This window comes from Orycteropus afer, unplaced genomic scaffold, assembly GCF_000298275.1.
Source record: "Orycteropus afer afer isolate SDZICR_OR568_19922 unplaced genomic scaffold, OryAfe1.0 scaffold00032, whole genome shotgun sequence".
NCBI classification, from domain to species: Eukaryota; Metazoa; Chordata; class Mammalia; order Tubulidentata; family Orycteropodidae; genus Orycteropus; species Orycteropus afer.
In genome coordinates this window covers 11,151,109-11,171,376 of record NW_006921619.1, presented here as the reverse complement: position 1 = coordinate 11,171,376, position 20,268 = coordinate 11,151,109, and the positions used below count along the sequence as shown (strand labels likewise).

The 20,268-nt window shown below is 41.6% G+C and overlaps 1 protein-coding gene across 1 annotated transcript in view; it reads left to right on the top strand.

Annotated features, from left to right (window-relative positions):
- MASP1 (MBL associated serine protease 1) overlaps positions 1 to 19,998 on the top strand; it is a 100,927-nt gene extending 80,929 nt beyond the window's left edge. Inside the window, exons 11-16 of the mRNA XM_042780287.1 lie at positions 8,434 to 8,571; positions 11,835 to 11,948; positions 13,057 to 13,242; positions 15,790 to 15,857; positions 19,247 to 19,346; positions 19,808 to 19,998. Of these exons, the coding sequence (XP_042636221.1) occupies positions 8,434 to 8,571; positions 11,835 to 11,948; positions 13,057 to 13,242; positions 15,790 to 15,857; positions 19,247 to 19,346; positions 19,808 to 19,998 (797 nt within the window). The remainder of the gene's footprint in view (positions 1 to 8,433; positions 8,572 to 11,834; positions 11,949 to 13,056; positions 13,243 to 15,789; positions 15,858 to 19,246; positions 19,347 to 19,807) is intronic.
- Positions 19,999 to 20,268: the final 270 nt, after the last annotated feature.

Sequence of the window (20,268 nt, the reverse complement as noted above, 5' to 3'; positions counted from 1 at the left end):
CACATAAACTTATAGGCCCATTGTCTGCCAACCCTATATATGATCTTGGATACACTCCCCATTTCATAGACATACCTAATCGTTTAGCTTGTCCACCTATCTATCCATCCATATACCCATGTTTGCCTTCACTGACAACTCAGTCATGTATGTTATCCTTGATGCAATCCCACAATTCATCTGGTCTTCAGTCACTAGCATTCAACATGTCAAATTTATTCTTGAGATAGTCTCTAAATTGAGGTGGGATATATTCAAGGTCACACTTTGGCTCTCATGGACTTGTTTCTGTTTTCTTCAGCTTCAAATTGAACTTGCATATGAACAATTGATGGTCTCTTTTGCAGGTGACCACTAGTCTTGTTCTAACTGATGACATTGAGCTTCTCCACTGTCTCTTTCCATAGATGTGATCTATTTGATTTCTGTGTATTCCACCTAGCAAGGTCCATGTGTATAGTCATGATTTTTGCTGTTGAAAATGGGTATTTTCAATGACTAAGTCATTAGTCTTGCAAAATCTTATCGTAAGATCTCCAGCATTGTTTTTATCACCAAGGGCAATTTTTCTAACTACCAATCCTTCTTCTTTCCAACTTTCACATTCCAGTCACCAGTAATTATCAATCCATCTTGATTGTATGTTTGATCAGTTTCAGACAACAGAAGTTGGTAAAAATCTTCAATTTCTTTGTCTTTGACATTAGCTGTTTGTGCATAAATTTGAATGATAGTTGCATTAATTGGTTTTCCATGTAAGCGTGCATATATTATACTATCACTGACAGCATTGTACTTCAAGAAAAATCTTGAAATGTTCTTTTTGAAAATGGATGCCATATCATTCTTCAATTTTTCATTCCTAGGATATCAGATCATATGATTGTCCAATTCAAAAAAAGGCCAATACCAGTCCATTTCAGCTTGCTAATGCCTAGGATATCGATCTTTGTGATCGGTCTTGATCTATTGGCTAGGATTTTGTTGAAGATTTTTGCATCTATATTCATGAGGGACATTGGCCTGTAGTTTTCCTTTTCAGTGATGTCTTTGCCTGATTTTGGTATCAAGGTTATGCTTGCTTCATAAAATGAGTTAGGGAGGATTCCATCCTTTTCTATGTTCTGGAATAGTTTGAGTATGACTGGTGTCAGTTCTTCTCTGAACTTTCAGTAGAATTCTCCAGTGAAACTGTATTTTATGGTAATTTTTTTTATGACCTGTTCAATTTCTTCCTTGTTGTGAGTCTGCTCAGATTTTCTGTCTCAGGCTGTGTTAGTTTAGGTAAGTAGTACATTTCTAGAAATCTGTCCATTTCTTCTGGATTTTCAAATTTGTTGGAGTATAGTTCTTCATAGTATCCTGATATTATCCTTTTAATTTCTGTTGGTTCTGTTATGACATTGCCCAATTAGTTTCTTATTCATGTTATTTGTATTCTCTCCCTCTTTTCCTTTGTTAAATTTGCCAGTGGTTTGTAAATTTTATTTATCTTTCCAAAAAGATAACTTCTAGTCGTGTTGACTTTTTTCTGTTGTCTATTTTCTGTTTCATTTATTTCTGCTTGAATCTTTATTATTTCTCTTTTTTTTTGGTGACTGTAGGCTTTTTTTGTCACTCTTTTTGTACTTGTTGGAGATGTTGAGTTAAGGTGTTTATTTTATCTCTTTCTTGTTTTTTGATGTATACATTTATTGCTATAAATTGACCTCTGATCACTGCTTTTGCTGTGTCCCAAAGATTTTAGTATGTTGTATTTTCATTCTCTGTTGATTCAAGGAATTTTTTAATTGCAATTTTTATTTCTTATATTACCCAGTGATTTTAAAAGAAGGTCTTATTTAGTTTCCAAGTGTTTGCTCTTTTTCCGTTGCTCTACCTATTGATTTCTAATTTTATATCATTGTGATCTGAGAAGATGCTTTGCAGTATTTCAATGTTTTTAAATTTATTAAAGTTTGCTTTGTGTCCTAACATATGGTCTATCCTGGAGAATGTTCAATGTGCACTGGAAAAGGATGTATAATGTGGTGGTGTTGGGTGAAGTGCTCTGTAGATGTTTATAAGAAGTTAATGGATTGTATTGTTTAGTTCTTCTGCATATTTGTTGAGTTTCTTTTCAGTTGTTCTATCATTGATTGAAAGTGGTGTATTAAAGCCTCCTACTATGACCATAGCATAGTGCCTAAGGCACTTGACTGCTAACCAGAAGGCTGGTGGTTCAAACCCACCAGCCACTCCTTGGAAGGAGGAGGGGGCAATCTACTTCTGCAGTGATACTGCCTCGGAAACCCAAGGAGAGGTCACTATAAGTCGGTCCGACTCAACGGTACATAACAACAACTATGACTGTAGACTCATCTATTTGTCTTTTCAATTCTGTTAAAGTCTGACTTATGTATTTTGGGGCTCTTTCATTGGGTGCATAGATATTAGTATAGTGCCTAAGGTACTTGATTGCTAACCAGAAGGCTGGCGGTTCAAACCCACCAGCCACTCCTTGGAAGGAAGGTTGGGTGATCTATTTCCGTAGTGATACTGTCTCAGAAACCCAAGGAGGGGTCACTATGAGTCAGGGCTGACTCGACAGCACATAATAACAACCACACATGTCCTCTCGTTCAATTGGTCCTTTAACCACTATATAATATCCTCCTTTGTCTCTGTTTTTGTCTTAAAGTCAATTTTATCAGAAATTAATATTACCAGTCCTGCTCTTTTTTGTTGCCATTTGCTTGATATATCTTTTTCCAACTGTTGATTTTTAATCTATTTTTGTCTTTCTCTCTAAGGTGTGTCTCTTCTAGACAGCTGTTCTTGTTACCTAGTGCCATTCTAATAAGAATATACCACAAATGGGATGGCTTGGACAGACATGAATTTATTCTCTTACAGTTCAGGAGGCTAGAAGTCCGGGTTCAAAGTGCCAGGCTCTAGGGGCTGGGTGAAAGCCCCTCAGCCTTGGGTTTCAGCTCTGCCTCCAATTCCCAGTCCACTGAAGCTAGAGGCTTTTCTTCACTCAGACAGCTGCTGGCTGCTGAGGCTGCCAAGCCCAAGGTTGACAAGTAAAAAGGCACAATCCCAATATTACCAAACCACATGGCAGGCCATTAATTCAAGTCCATTGTAAGTCCCCAGGTTGGCAGAGTATGGCAGGCTGCTGAACAATGACACAGCTACATGCAGGGTCCAAGCATGCCATAAGCTAGAGACTATCCTCAATGCTTCTCCTTATGTACAAGGAGCAGACCACATCCCAAAGGCAGTTACTCAGCTGCTTGTAGTAGATCCCACCATGGAGATGATGGCCAGTTTCATCATGGGGAATAACTACCATCAGCTGCCCAGCCACTCAACCAGGCCCAGCCAAGTTAACATACAAACATAACCACCACAACAGCATATTGATGGGTTGTATTTTCTTCTCCATTCTGCAACTCTCCGTCTCTTGAGTGGTGCATTTAATCCACTAACGTTCAGTGTAATCATCAACAAGTATGAATTTGTTGCTGTCATTTTGTTATGTGTTTTTTCATGGTGTTGTGATTTCTTTGTTCCATATAAATATCTGTGCTGAGTTCATTTTCTTTATGAATCGTGTTATCCCTTCCTTTGTTGCTATTGTTTTACTATTTGCTAAATATTTGTGCTTGTCCTCTTTTTTATTGTGAAGGTTTATCATTTTTCTTTGAGGTTACCCTGTGATTTATAATTTCCTTCCCAAGTTCAGAACAGTTCGTTCTATCTTGAAATTTTCTTTATTTTCTCACCATTTAAAAGTTCTCCAACTACACTATTTTTCCCTCTTTTTGGTTTGCAGTTTTCCTCATTTGCCATTTGACGTCTGTGGTTCCCTGTTTACAATCTTGTAACTTTGGATACTATCAGCTATTTTACTTTGGATACGTCCATAATTGGGTTGGTTTCTGGGTCATGTCATCATGTGTGTTAATGGTCAGTTGTTGTTTGCTGTTGTTGGTTCTCTGTCCAAAGGATTCTCTTTTGTGTCTCTTATAAGGTTGGTCTGGTTTTAACAAATTCTCTTAATTTCTGCTTATCTGGAAATGTCCTAACTTAACCATTATATTTGAGGGACAATTTTGTCAGGTATATAATTCTTGGTTGGATTTTTTTTTTCTTTCTTTCACGATTTATATATACCACCCCATTGTCTTCTCACCTGCATGGTTTCTGTGAGGATTCAGAGCTTAGTCTTATTGGTTGCCCTTTGTAGGTACCTTTTCATTTTCCCATGCTGCTTTCAGGATTCTTTCTCTGTCTTTGGTTTTGGTGAGTTTGATGATGATATGTCTTGGTGATTTTCTTTTGAGCTCTCTCCTATTTGGGGTCCATTGGACTTCTTGAATGGATATGTTCTTGTCCTTCACCATATCAGGGAAATTTCCTCCGAAGAAATCTTTGACAGTTTTCTCTGTGGTTTTATTTGTCCTTTCCTGTTCTGAAATTCTGATTACATGTAGGTTATTCCTTTTGATGGTATCCACATGAACTTTAGGCTTTCTTCACTTTGTTTTCATCTTTTTTTCTGATTGATCCATTTCCAAAGAAGCATTGAGGTATCTGTTTTCAATCTCACTAATTCTGTCTTCCATTGATTCAATTCTACTCCTTTGTCTGTTCAAAGTGTTATCTTTTTCTGAAAATGTAGTATTAATCTTCTGGATTTCTATCCATACATTTGTATCATTTCTAATTTTCATTTATTTTGTCATTTTGTTCTTGTATTGTCTTCTAAAATTGTTCTATGGTTTTGTCTGTTTTCCTCAATTTTGTCAGTGTTTTCCTTGATCTGTCAATCTGTTGAAGGTACTAACTATAATTCTTTTGAATTCCTTATCAGGGATTTCCAATGCTGTGTCTTCCTCAGGGATGTGTTCTGGTTCTGTATCCTGGTCTCTTTTTCTACTGCTTTATCTTGCTTCTTTGTGTGGACTGTGATGGTCTGTTGTCTCTGAGACATTGTGACATTTATGTGTTTATATTTAATTGGTGGAGTATTTGCCCAAGATTTTCATTTTCTTTGTTTTGTTTGGATGTCATCTGAGTAAGCAAGGAACTGTACTCCTCTATTCACTAGTTGGTTGTACTTATGCACTCACCACCTGTCTCCTTTCCAATCATCAGGCACCCACATGTCCATGTTGTCCTTGCAAGTGGATCGTCTTCTTAGATCCCTGAAATCTGAATGAGAATGCTGTGGCTTTAAAGATCCAAAATGGCTGCAGCTTGTAAGCATTCAAAATGGCTGAGCCCTCTGGACAGCTGAAAGTCCACAGCTCAGTTTGTCTCCTTCTTTGCTGTTTCCTTTTTTAGTCATCAGCCACCATGTAGTCATCCATGCAGCACTAGGAGAGCAGGGATGATTTTTAGGTTGATTCTCAGGACCTAACACCACTTGGAAATATTCAGGCTGCCCATGCTGTCAGGATAGCTGACAGTCTGCAGCTCTGTTTGTCACTTCATTCACAAGTTTCACTCAGTTTTTTCTACTAGTTGATGTTTAATCCATTTCTGTATTCTTCCTTTCCAGGATTATCTTCTGTATCTGTGTCAATTGGTTTCTCTTTTCTTTGTCGGAGAGGGTCTGTGTAGCTTGTCTGCTTATTCTGCCATGTTACTGGAAATCCAGAATTTTCTTTTATTCCTACTTGTCTGAGTGTTTTTATCATGAAAGGATATTGGGTTTTGTCAAATGCTTTTTCTCCATTGATTGAGATAATTATCTATGGAATATTTTCCTCCTTTTTTTTTTTTTCTTCTTTTTCTTATTGGTGTGGTATATTAAATTGATTGATTTTCTTATATTGAGCCATGCTTGCATTCCTGGGATAAATCTCACACTTATGAATCTTTTATTTTCACACAAACCCTGACTCTTCAAATGAAAGTCTGTATTTCTAAACTTTGGCTTCTGTTTTGCATTTGTGTAAAAGAATGGATTCTCCAACTTCAATAACTGGGGATCCACAGGGCCATAAGAACTTCTATGGATGAAAAATACATCAGATAAAATTTCAAAAATAATATTCTCCTATGCATGTAAATAGGAGCTCTGGTAGCATAGTGGCTAAAGCACTTGACTGCTAACCAGAAGGCTGGCGGTTCAAACCCACCAGCCACTCCTCGGAAGGAAGGTTGGGCAATCCTACTTCCGTAGTGATACTGCCTCGGAAACCCAAGGAGGGGTCGCTATGAGTCGGGGCCGACTCAACGGCAAGTAACAACAACAACAACAACATACATGTAAATATCATGTATTGGCCCTGAGACATTCTATATCTATCCATGATAATAGATTTATTAAATATCAAATGGTCACCTTATTTCCAAGTTTGTGATGAGTGCCATGCTTTCCTTCTTTCTCCCAAGTCCACCTCCAAAACAGAGGGAAGGATGTAGAGACTGAGTGTCAATTCCTCTTCTCAGAATCTTGACTATGGAAAGGAAGAGAAGGAAAGACTTTGAAGTGAATGGGGAGCAGGGAAAAGTGGAAGTTTGGTTTTTAGAATGGAAAGGTTTGATTATGCTTTACAAGTATAGGAAAGGGAGAGATAGAAGAAACAGGACAGGGATGAGAATCTCCAAAGCTGGGTCCTAAAAGTTTGCAAGTAATGAGATTCAGAACACAAAATTATTTCTGAAGACAAGAAAGTCCACAGGTGCAGGAGATGGAGAGGAAGATCATTGAGGGAGTTCACATTCTGGCTTTGGAGCATCTGCTGGGAATGAAGGCAGGGGCACAATGCTAGCTTGGGGAAACTAGCCAATGGCATGTAGAATGGTGCTGGGAGATGCTGAGAATGCAGTCACCATTGCAGCACATTCATCCATGATTTTGGTACCCTACTCAGATCCTGGTAACACATACAAAGAAGGCAGATGACTGCAGAGATGTAGGGGCTTGAGGTATGAGCACATGGGGAAGACACAATGTTTAATCCATTTAATCCATCCATTAGGGGTGCTGGCAAGAGTGAGAATAGCCAGAGTTGGGAGTCAAGAAACCTAGAATTAGAGCTTTTCCAGTAACTCACAGAATAATTTTTGGCAAGTCAATTCCCTTCTTGGGGACTTGTTTTTGTTTTATCTGTATAAAGAGAAGGATAGGCTAGGTGATTTCCAAGGGCTTATTCAGTTGTGTAAACAGTAGAAACATGGTATGGAGCAAGTATACACTTGTTATGGGGATCTGCAACCACATAAGATCCTGAGGAAGGGCTTTTTTTTGATGAGATAGTACATGAGGATCGTTTATTATTCAGGACTATTTCATTTCTAAGTAACAGAAAACCAACAAAAGCTGAAGGAAACGAAAATAAGAGAGTTTATAGACTTCCATAACTGACAAATCCATACCAAAAAGCTTCAGGTAAGTTTAGATCGAGGAGCTCAAACATCAGGATGCAATCTCCCTCCCTTTATTTCTCATCATTCAGCTCCATTTTTCTCTGTTAGTAGCATCATTCTCAGCAATTCTCAGTGAAGTAATTGTTGGAAGATATGTGTTCATAGCCAGCAGATTAGCAATTCAAGCAGAAAAATAAAATTCTCTTTTTTCTAATATGTTTAGAAAAATTCCCAAGTCAAACTTTAATTGTCTTGGTGGGTCCATATTTCTATCTCCAAGCAATTGCTGTGACCAAGGGATAGGCATTTTGATTAGCCAGATATGGGTCACATCCTACCACTGGAACTAGACATGAGGTCAATCCAACCCGTGTTGCATGGATTAAGAATGAAGGAAGAAGTTCAACTCATAAGCCTTTCTATTATTTGGCTGAGAGTTAAGCCACAGAAGTGAGTTCAATTCTAAGCCCATGGAGATGCACTCCTTAGTATAATGAACCATGGCATATCAGAAGGGCAGCATTTGCACAGGAAGAAAGGTAGGGAGGCAAGAATGCATTGGCAAGAAGGACACATGGAAAGGGTAACCACAGGGAGGAAGTGGGAGGTAAGATATTATACTCCAGGGAATGTAACCTGTAAAACAAAATGTGTATGAACAGTTGAATATAAAATGAATCTGCTTTGTAAAATTTCACCCAAATCACAACAAAAAATTTTGAATAAAAAAAAAAGAAGAAGAAGAAGAATGAAAGAAGGAAGAGTAGGCCCCAAAGAAAATTAAAAGTGCTGTTACTAGAAGGGGCAGAGGATGCTGAAAGATCAAAAATAATAGCTAACTAGAAGGTTGGCACTTCAAACCCCACAGCCACTCCTTGGAAAGAAGGTTGGGCAATCTACTTCCGTAGTGATACTGCCTCGGAAACCTAAGGGGGGGTCGCTATGAGTCGGGTTCGACTCGATGGCACATAACAACAACAACAATAGAGGGTGAGGTCCTGGTAGATCTGGCAAAGAGCAAGATGAAGCCAGAGTGTGACTTGTCCTTCCCTCCCTTGACTGCAGTGTGTGGGCTGCCCAAAGTCTCCCGGAAGCTGTTGGCCAGGATCTTCAATGGACGTCCGGCCCAGAAGGGCACCACCCCCTGGATTGCCATGCTAGCACACCCGAGAGGACAGCCTTTCTGTGGGGGCTCCCTTCTAGGTAAGGAAGTGGAAGGGGCGGGGGACCCAGGGTTAAGAGACTACATGGTTATTAAGGGACCCTATTCCTAGAGGTTAACCAAGATGGCATTATTGAGAATCACTGTCCACACCAGTATCAGAGCCCAGAAGTATAGCATGGTAGAAAAAGCCCTTAACTGAAACAGGAAGACATATGTTTCTATTCTAGCTGCTTCCTCCAGTCAACAAATACCAACCTAAACCAGGTCAGTTTCTGGCACTGAGGAAGATTAAGTCATAGAGTTAGACCCTCAAACATGGATTATAACACCAGGCACTTATATGTTGTTCAAGGGCAAGGTAAGCCAGGGTAGTGGGACCAGAGAGAATCAGAAAACTCTCCCTGGGGAAGTGAGGGAATGTAGATTTAGGAAGATCTTGAATGCCATGCTTAGGAATTTACATTTTATTCTGAATGTGACTGCAGGTTTATAAGCATATTCTGGAAAGTTCTTTCTAGAGGCAGTATGGATCGAAAAGCAGGTGAATCAGAGGCCAAGAGCTCAGTGAGGTGGCTATTGCAATAGTGAGGAAAGAAGTCATTAGCCTTAGAACAAACATAGATTGGGAGAAAGAAAGAAAATAAGGAGACAGATTTTAAAACATTAGGAAATAGGACTCAAAAGTTTGTGTTGGATTTAATGTAGGTGAGAGTGGGGAGGAGGATGGAAAAAGAAGAGCTAATGGCTCTTCCTGCTGCTTGCTGGCTTTGTGATCTTGGGCTTTTCAGAGACTTAATATCCATCTTTGCATGAGCAGTTTGGTCGGGATGACTTCAGGCCCATTGCAGCTCTGACATGCTAAGCGTAAGGAATAGCAACCAAGAGTCCCAGCCTAGTTTCTGATCAGATCTCTTCACAAAGGAAGAAGGCTTAGATTAATCCACCTCTGTTTGGGCAGCTTGGGGCTGTTAGCGTGTCTTTCCCTCAGCCTCTACCAGGGTGCAGACAGCTCCTTGTCAGGGATACTCTTGGGGTGGACAAGTCCTGAGCTAGGGCTGCAGTTAGACCACCCAGAAATGTGAGAACCAGCAAGCAGATGTGAACCCTCTTCTGCAAAGAAATAATCCTTATACTTCCAAAAACAAAGATGAACCTTCTCATTTTATGAAGGGAGCCTCTCAAAGGGAAAAAGCAAGTGAACAAAGGTGTTAAAGGGAGAAATATGTGGTGAGATAAGGTTGAGGGTAATCCAGAGGGGAGCAGAGCAGGGGGAGCACCAAGACAGAGAAGGACAAGAAGATATACAGAGGAGAGTGACAGAGGCAGAATTAGGAAGACAGCGAGAGGACAAAAAACAGTGATAGACAGAGAACAATGGGGAAATGATAGAGCCCTAGAAAATGAAAGAGGGGGAACTGAAAAGAGAATGAGAAAAAATATAAAAGTATGACCAGAGGATGAAAGACTGGTAGGGCAGGAGAGACCAAAAAGAGGAGAAACAAGAAAGACAGAAAGGAAGGGGGGAGGCAGAATGGAGAAAGAGAAAAAAATCAGAGAGAGAGAGAGGGAAGAAGAGGAGAGAAGGAGAAGGAAAGGAAGTGAAGACTCCACTTCATCAGACATTTTGGATTTTGTTAGAAGGCAAGTAAAAGAGATGGATTATGTGCCCACAGTTTTAAGAATCAAATTAGTTTTCTTAAGCCTTGACCTTTAAAGTTTCATAATGGCAAGACTTACTTGTATTTTGCATGTTCATTCCCTATTATGTGTAGAAAGATTTAAAGCCCACTTTTCTACTCTCTCCCAAGCCAAAAGTTCCCACACACTTTACCCTCCCCACAGCGCTCCTAATTTATAATCTCTCTCCTCCTTCTTTTCTTCAGTGTTGTGATGGGAGGGAACAGGTAGTGCAGGGAAGAGGACCCAGGAGAAGAACTGGGGAATAGCAGAAGGAGGGAAAGTACCATTTCAATGTCCACTCTGAGGCCTGGATAGAGGGAGATTGTCTCAGAGACTCATTATTTGCAGAGCTGGGAAAAGAAGTTGTGTCCCTGGACTCTCTGTTCCACAAATCTGAATTCATCTATATAGCTCAGAATCCTGCTCTGACACAAGCTCTCTTAACCTGGGTGCCTTAGAATACCTGGAAAAATCCGGCTAGTAGCCCCAGAATGGACAACGATCAGGAATGCCTAACAGGAGAACCAGAGATGGCTTAGGTACAGGCTACTCAAAACCTTGTAGCCATAGAACATAGTGGCTCCTTAAGGGGCCAAATGGAGCCTGAAACTCCTGCTCCAGAAAGGTATCTGCTCTAGAAAGACTCTGAACTTTGACCTGATGCCCCACCCCAAAACCCTGGAATCTTTCTTTCTATTTGTCTCATCCTGGTTATGCTTCTGGGCTCAGCTACCTACTGATTTGTCCCACCTAAATGATGAGCTGAACTCTAAGCTTGAATTAAGCCCAGGGCAAGACTAGGAGATGGATTTGTCCATCCAGGAGAAGAAGCCAGATAAGTGGCCTGCTGGGTGGTGCTGGACATCCTTGCTTTCCTGCAGATCTCAGGGTCAATGTCTATACAATAAGAAGAAGACCAGAGTGGTGGCTCTCAGCCATGGGAGCAGTAGAATCACCTGGGGAACTTTTAACATGTTTGTGCCTGAGCCTCATCCCCGTGACTTAAATGGTTTAAAGCACTGATTTATTTATTTATTTTTTAATTCCCCAGGTGATTCAAATGTGTAGCCAGGGCTGAGAAGCACCATATTAGAGTAGTGATTCTTAAACTTTAATATGTATAGGGATCACTTATGGGATCTTGCTAAAATAGCAGATTCTGGTTCAGGAGGTCTGCAGAGGGGCCTGAGATCCTATATTTCTCATCAGCTTCCATGTGATGCTGAGCTGCTGGTACACAGAACACACATTGAATAACAAGACCTGAGATACAGCCAGTGAGCACAAAGATTTTTTTGTGGGAACTCTTGGGCTATATAGAGGTCACCAACCCCAGGAATTTAAGGGACTAAATTAAGGGACCTCTTTAAAGGGTTTGGTCTTGGCCTGGGTTGGAATATACAGATGAAATCATATTTCAATCCCTCATCTTCAGAATAGGATCTTGTAAGTGTCAGATTTGATGCCATGAAATGCAGTGGAGAGGAGTATGGGCATCTGCAAGGCCTTGAGGATGCCCTGAGATACCCCAAAGCACCATACCTGGAGTTCAGGAAAGCGGGATGGTGCAGTGCAGGATGGTGTGTGCGTGTGTGTGTGTGTGTGTGTATTCTGTTCTCAGGCACCAACTGGATTGTGACTGCTGCTCACTGCCTCCACCAGGCACTTGACCCAGAGGACCCAATCCTACATGACACAGATATAATCAGACCTTATGACTTTAACATCATCTTAGGTGAGTGACAGGAAAGTTGATTACTGAAGACAGGGCAACGTTCCAGGGAATGGAGTGCCACTACTGTCATTTTCCAAGGCATATTTATTCACTCACTCATTTTCTAACTCACTCATCATGGCAGGAGGCTGGATCAAATGGAGCCCAGGACTGGAGTCCAGGGACCTGAGTTCAAGTGTAGTCTATGATTTTCAAGTGATGTAAATATGAGCAAGTCATTGAAGTCTACACCTCAGTTTTCACAATGATAAACTGAAGAGTCCAGTCTAGTAATTTCCAAAGACCCTTCAGGCTTCTATAAATCTGTGGTTTCAAGTGGAGTTCTGGTGGTATAGTGCCTAAGGCATTTGACTCCTACCCAGAAGGTTGGCAGTTCAGACGTACCAGCCACTCTGAGGATGGAAGATGGGGTAATCTACTTCAGTAAAGTTTTATTGCCTCAGAAACTCAATGGGGGTCACTATGAGTTGGAATTAACTTGATGGTAGTGAGTTTGGTTTTGATTTTTTTGGTCATATACATGAAATCAAGGCTTTAATTCTTTGTAAAAGTGAGAGCACCCACTGATTTAATACAGTTAAATACACATTTAACCACTGATACTTTTCCAGAGTCTAAGGACACAAATATAAATAAAAGCATCTGGTTTCTGTTCATTATGCTTTCAGGCCAATAAAGGAGTAAGAGCAAAGAGATCACTAATATAAAGTAGTATGTAGTAAGGTCTTTAAGAGGAAAACAGATAAAGCACCTTGAGAATTCATAGGGGAAAGACTTCTAACTGAAGAATCTAAGAAGCTTCATGGAGATGACAATATATGGACCAAGCACTAAAGTGTAACTAGAAGGTTTGAACATGTAGCAACAGGCAGAGGAACAAACATTACAAGGTAGACAGATAAGCTCATGAGGAAAGACAGAGGTGGGAACCAGTGAGAATTGTAGGGAAGGGCAGGTAGGGTGGGATGACTGGGGGGGAAAAGTGAGTGAAGGCAGTGAAAGAGGTAAAACTGGAATCATGGGTTGGATGGGACAGAGGCTGACAGGGAATAAGTTGTGACCCTTTCCTTCATTGCCTCCATGCCTCACTTGTCTTCTTCTTGCCCAGGCAAACACTGGAGGTACCAATCAGATGAAAAGGAACAGCATCTCATGGCCAAACACATCATTCTCCATCCCCAGTATGACCCCACCACATTTGAAAATGATGTGGGTCTGGTGGAGCTGTCCAAGAGCCCTGTGCTGAATGACTTTGTGATGCCCATCTGTCTGCCTGAAGGGCCCCCTGAGGAAGGTACCACCCCCATTCCACCTCTACAGAGTCCCCCTGCTCATTCATTTCTTCCCCAGAGTTGGCTAGGCTCTGATGCCAACATAGCTTGTAGCTGAAAAACTGAGCCAGGAGACTGTGTCTACATGATTCTCTGGCTACCTCCCCTACAAGAGCTAAGTCAGAGCTGGTTCCAAGGCAGTACAATGTGTTAGTAGCATGTAGTAAACAGGCAGACCTAAGTGTTATAAAAACAATGACCCATGTATGAAAATAGAAACCATATTATTTAATTTAACAAAGATAATTTAATATAGGGTATTGAAGGATTTAGGAGCTCTGGTAGCAAAGGGCCTAAGGCACTTGGCTGCTAACCAGAAGGCTGGAGGATCAAACCCACCAGCCACTCCTCAGATGGAAGGTTGGGCAATCTTCTTCTGTAGTAGGACTGCCTCAGAAACCCAAGGATAGGTCAATAAGTCAGGTCTGGATCCAACTTGACAGCACATAACAACAGCAACAACATTGAAGGACATAAAAAGTAAAAGGGGGATGTTTTGGTAATAAAGGTAGTAGCTACAAGAAGAAATCACCACCCCTAGTGCCAATAGAACAAAGGACAGAGATTGGAGTTTTAGAAGCTAGAAGCTTTTGAAAAGGGACCTGTGGAGGTGTCTGCAGAAGAGGTCCCATACAGATGATGCTAGCTAGCTGGAAGGTAGCACCAACTTCCATGCTGGGGTGAAGAATCATTTCAAGGACTATGCCAACAGTAACAGCAAGCCTTCCAGTCTCCCTGGAAGTGTCTGCATATTTTCAGGAAACCAGCGGCCAATTCAAAGTCTCACATCCAGCATCACAAAGCCAAATATACAAGGGCACATTTGACACTGAGGTACAATACCAGCGTAGGTTCAAATCTCAGTGCTGCCATCTCCTAGGTGAGTGACCTTGAGAAAGTTACTTAACCTTACTGAGCCTCAATCTACTTACCTCTAAACTATAGATAACTCTCATGGGTGTGGTTATGATGTTTAAATGAGATAATATTTAAACATATCCAACATAAAGTAAGTAAACGGATGATCCAACCCATGCCAGTTTGCTTCTTTTTTGCTGTGTGCTGAATTCATACATTGTGTGATATACCACAATTCACTTTCTATAGTTCAAAGATGATGTAAAATATGGCCAAGATGGAATCTGAGAAGTACTTAGGGGAACTGAGCAAACAGGAAAGGCACAGATATAGCTTGTTCTGATTCAACAGATGTCATGTGCTTACCACTGCCAGTTGCTTCACATTCATTAACTTATTTACTACTCAGAAAAGCCATGTGAGGTGGTATTGTAGCCCCCATTTAAAAGATAAGAAAACCGAGGCTCACCAAACTGAAGGGACTTACCCAAGGTACGGGTTGTATGAAGCAGATCTAGGGCTAACGTATAGGTTTCCAACTTTAGGCCCAGTGCTGTTTTAAGTATCCAACTTTAAGCCCAGTGCTGCTTTGAGTATCCAAGCTCTTTTTCAAATGCAAAAAGAATTGCTCTCTCAGTTTCCACATCACCTCTCAGATTTTCTAACTTCATGGACTTCCAGAATGTCAGAGCTGGAAGGAATCTTAAAGGACGTCAAATCCAGCCTCTTCATTTTGTGGATGGCGAAAGTGAGGCTCAGAAGGGAAGGAAGGAGGACTTGCTAAAAGCAGCATAGCATATTGTTGACCAGGCTGAACTTTTTGTTTATTTGCATTTATTGACTGAGTACTATATGCCAGCATGGTTGTAGACAAGGGGATAAAGCTATGAACAACATAGATGAGATTACTGCTTTTATGGAAACAAGGTTCCATGCAGGGCTTCAAATCAGTTCAATCTGGTTCAGTAATGGTCAATGCAGTGAAATCAGAGCAGACCTGAATTTTTAAAATTTGAGTGAAGCAGAACTATAACCAGAATGGGAAAAATTGCAATCAAAGCCCTAAAATGAGATACTTAGAAGAGGCATAGTGAGCCCTTTCAGGAGCCTGATGAGGAAGATTGGATTATTATGGAGATTGACATACATTCAAAGCAGTGAAGTTGGCAAACATCTTTGAGCAGGACACCAGTGTTTCTGACTTTGCCGATCAAGAGATTTGCTTGTTATGCAATGTGCACACTGCCTTTGTTTTCTAAGAGTGAAATTAAATTTCTAGCAGTCTGCCTACTGTAATTTTTCCCATTATGACTATCATTCCAGTACACCCACATTTTACAAATTTGGGTCCATTCCAGTTTTGCTTTTCAGGCCATGGAAGAACCAAGTTAGATGCCATGGTTCCATGCTAGTTAGAGGTGGGAGAGAATAAACACCTAAACAAATCAGGTAATTTATCATAGAATCAAGGGCCCCAAGATCTGTTGTAGGTAACCTCTGACCCAGCAATCTTTCCTCCCCACCATACTGCCTTCAACTGAGGGGCCAATTCATCCATTCCTCCAAAGGCAGAATATGATGGGGCTGCAAAATGTAACCCTCTAAACTCCACAGACAACCTCTCTGCTCTCATCATGTCTTCTCTTCTCTAGGGGCCATGGTCATCGTCAGTGGCTGGGGAAAGCAGTTCTTACAAAGGTTCCCAGAGACCCTGATGGAGGTGAAGTTCAATTTATACTCTAAGGATAGTGACCCTTCTGCCTGGCACTGGATCTTCCTTTTCCATATTGCCTCTCAGGAATTTCAAGGCTTGGGTGGGGGATAGCAACACCAGGAATCCAGACTCACCACAAAATCTACTGGGACTTTGAACACCAGCAACATTGATCTGTTTACATATCATGGGCCTCTTGTCTCTAAATATTGTTCAATGTTCCTAGAGGCTTATGAAAGTCTCGGTTATGAAAATTCTCCCAGAAAACAGTGGGCTTGGACACCCTAATAGGCCATGATCTATCTGTACACTACAAGAACTCACATATCAGATTAGCCATGAGTGGGCCAGCGTTTTATGAGACATGGTCCTTGCTATAATGAACTTGACTATGGCATTTAGAAGGAGCTCTGGTAGCATAGTACCTAAGGCACTTGACTGCTAACCAGAAGGCTGGTGGTTCAAATCCACTAGCCACTCCTCAGAAGGAAGATTGGGCAATCTACTTCCGTAGTGATACTGCCTCGGCAACCCAAGGAGGGGTCACTATGAGTCGGGTCCGACTCAACGGCACATCATAACAAGAACAACAACAACATGGCATTTAGAATTCCACATTAGTATCATTTCAGAAAACAACACTGAAATAGAAGTTGGGATCTGTGGCTCTTACCAACTTGGTGGATGATCTTAACCAAGTCATTTTGCCTCTCTAGTTCAAAGTAAGGTTGAGCAATCCTACTTCCGTAGTGATACTGCCTCAGAAACCCAAGGAGGGGTCGCTATGAGTTGGGGCCGACTCAACGGCACATAACAACAACAACAACAACAACAGGCCAAAGTATCTCAAATTACAAAGTCAGGGGCAATTCTAGATGTTCTTCTCTAAACTTTCCTATTCTACATCATCAGGTTCCTGGTTGACATAGCTGATTTCCAAATACTTCTACATGCTCTTTTAACATACTTTAAAATTTTAGTAGCAACAACCATTCACTAACTCCTAGGTATTTCTTTGGAGCCTTCCCTCTTCCAGACATTGTACTAGCTACTAGGGGGTGGTGCTAGAGGGACAAAAGGAAAGATCTGATCCCTGGCACCCTTGGGCTTGAAGTCAAGAAGGAGAGACAGAAAGTAATTACCAATGTGATAAATGTGATAAGAAGTCCGAGATGTTCTGCATCATATAATTGAAGATCTGGTCTCATCTTGGGTGTTCCAGGACGGCTTTGTAGGAGGGCTTCCCAGAGGAAGTCACACATAAATTATAACTGATCTATGAATAGAGGTTAATTAGGCAATAGACAATTTGCTAAGGAGGCAACTCCATGACCCTGATTTCCTCTTCTATCTTATCTGGGGAAGGCCATGGCCCAAGAGGGCTTTGAATGGCTTCTGATCCCCTCCCAGCAAGGGCCAACAGGCTTTTTGTACTTTGGGGACAAATGGCCCATCCAGCTCTTGGTTTTTGAATGAGTTTATTGAATGAGTCTTGAATGAGACTATATGTTTCCTCTTACTCCAGACCTCTACTCTAACATTTACACCCCAACTGAATCAATAACAATAATACAGGCAGTCCCTAGACTTGTTGTTGTTGTTGTTGTGTGCCGCCGAGTTGAACTCAACTCATAGCAACCCCTCCTTGGGTTTCCAAGGCAGTATCACTACAGAAGTAGATTGCCCAACCTTCCTTCCGAAGAGCATTCGGGTTAGCAGTCAAATACCTTAGGCACTATGCTACCAGAGCTCCTAGTCCCTGGGCTACAAACATCCAATTTACATCCTATTATATTTAAAATTCAAGGTACATACTACGGTTTTTAATAACAAACAGGTGCTATTTTGTGACCATGCATCCAAACATAATTATTATTACAGTATTATGTTAAAGATGTTTTAGTGTATCTGAAAGTGTTTCTTTAATATTTTTTATGCATAGAAAGATACACTAAAGACTATACTAAAGACAAACATTGACCAACTGACTTTAGATATGAACCGTACCTAACTGTTCTGATTTACACACAAATTCGACTTAAAGCCAGACTTAAAAATGGAACTCCTTTGTATTCCAGGGACTGCCTGTAATGACAGTACTTTAAGGAACTCTGGTAGTGTAGTGGGTAAGGCATTTGGCTGCTAACCAGAAGGTCAACAGTTCAAGCCCACTAACTGCTCTATGGGAGGAAGATGGGGCAATCTACTTCTGTAAAGATTTATAGCCTTGAAACCCAATGGGGGTCGCTATGAGTTGGAATCAACTCAATGGCAGTGGGTTTGGTTTTGGTTTTACATTTACATCAATTTACTACTTCAATGGAAAATAATTATTCCCTAGGTCCTTACAATGTTCCAAGCTGTGCAAAGTAGAAATACCCACTGCCGTTGAGTCGGATCCGACTCATAACAACCCCTCCTTGCATTTCCAAGGCAGTATCACTACAGAAGTAAATTGTCCAACCATCCTTCTGAGGAGTAGCTGGTGAGTTTGAACCATCAGCCTCCTGGTTAGCAGTCAAATGCCTTAGGCACTATGCCATCAGAGTTCCTAAAGTAGAAATAGACAAGCCCAATGTCTAAAAGCTCACACTCCAGTGAGAGAGAACAGCACAAGTAAATTCTTGCTACAAAGTAAGCAGCAATGACCCTTAAAAACCAAATAAACGCACAGCCATAGTGCGTCTTTTAGGACAGAGTAGAACTGCCTCCATAGCATTTCCAAGGCTGTAAATCTTTACAGATTCAGACTGCTTCATCTTTCCTCCTCGGAGGAGCTGGCTGGTTCAAACCACCAACTTTTTGCAGCTGAGTGCTTTTAATCAGCATGCCACCAGAGCTTCCTCAATAAACTTTAAGTTACCTTAAGTATTTATACAGTTTGCTGCTTACAAACTACTTACTCATCTCTTTTTTGTACAGCACCTCCATGTGATTATCATGTCAAATATTATGACTTCCATTTTTCAGACAAGGAAAAAGTCACAGAGATCTGAAAGATAACATGAATAAGTCCATGTCCAAAGTTCCACAGCTAGTAATCGTATGAGTAGTGGAAAAGACTAACCATGGCTTTTGCATACATTGCTAGGCAAGCATTATTTATCTCCGTTTTACAAATTAGAGAACTGAGGCTCAGAGAAGGCAAATGACTTGCCCAAGATCTTACAGCAAGTTCTTGGCAGAGACTGTACTAGAACTTGGATCACCTGCTTCTCCATTTGGTGCTCCTTCACCAGCATCTAAGGAAGACCCTTGGTGCTTCATCAAGGAATAGGGAAGGGGTGGGGTTGGGGCAGCGAGGGAGCGGAGAGCCAGCTCCATTAGTGTCAAAACAACAGGGGCTCGCTCCTCAGCCAGCAGCGGTGGAGACCAACAAGGGCCTTGTGTTTCAGATTGAAATCCCCATTGTTGATCATCACACTTGCAAGGAGGCCTATACACAACTGAAGAAGAAAGTGACTGCAGACATGATTTGTGCTGGGGAGAAGGAAGGTAAGTCAAGAGACTGCAGATAGGTGGCAGAGGACAATGGCACTGCTAGCTCAGGGGATAGGTGTGGAGCCCAGCAGTGGGAGGACAGGAGATCATGCAATCTGGTAAACTGTCAGTGGTGCAGAGGGAGCAGAAAGAGGAAGGACAGGGGCAGGGCGGATCTTCCTTTGGAGAAGTGGAGTAAGAGAAGAGAGCATGAAGGAGGACTGAGTAGAGGGCTTAGAAATTCTGTAGCTGGATACGTATCATTTCCATCATTCCCTTCCCCAAAAACTAAGGCAGTTTCAGCTCCAGGTCTGACCCAGCAAGTCTGAGCCCAGGTTTGGGTCAAACGGTCTGCTGCGCCCTCTCGTGCCCAACTTTGTGAATTACAAAACAGACTTGGGGAGAAGGAGGCCTTAGATTTTGGTGCTGTGGGTAGTGGGCACGTTTTAATTTATCTGTATCTCTGATTCATCTAGGGGGGAAGGATGCCTGTGCAGGTGATTCTGGAGGCCCCATGGTGACTCTGGATAAAGAAAGAGGCCAGTGGTACCTGGTGGGCACGGTGTCCTGGGGCGTGGACTGTGGAAAGAAAGATCGCTATGGAGTGTATTCCTACATCCAGCACCACAAGGATTGGATCCAGAGGGTCACTGGGGTGAGGAATTGAACTCAGTTCCTCAGCCTCCATGCCATCTGTCCATGGTCAATCAGCAGCAGAGAATAATTATCTGATGCAAAATGCCCTTCCTTCCTTTGCCCCTTGCCCTTCACAGCACTGGGCCCTTCCAGCCCACTCATTATTTGATGATAAAGGGACGTCTCTGTTTCCTCTTCACTCACTTTAAAGAGACAGAATAGCAGAGTAGTCAGAGAACAAGACTGAATCCAGGCTCCATCGCTTACTGGCTTTGCAACACTGGGCAGGTGTCTTCACTTC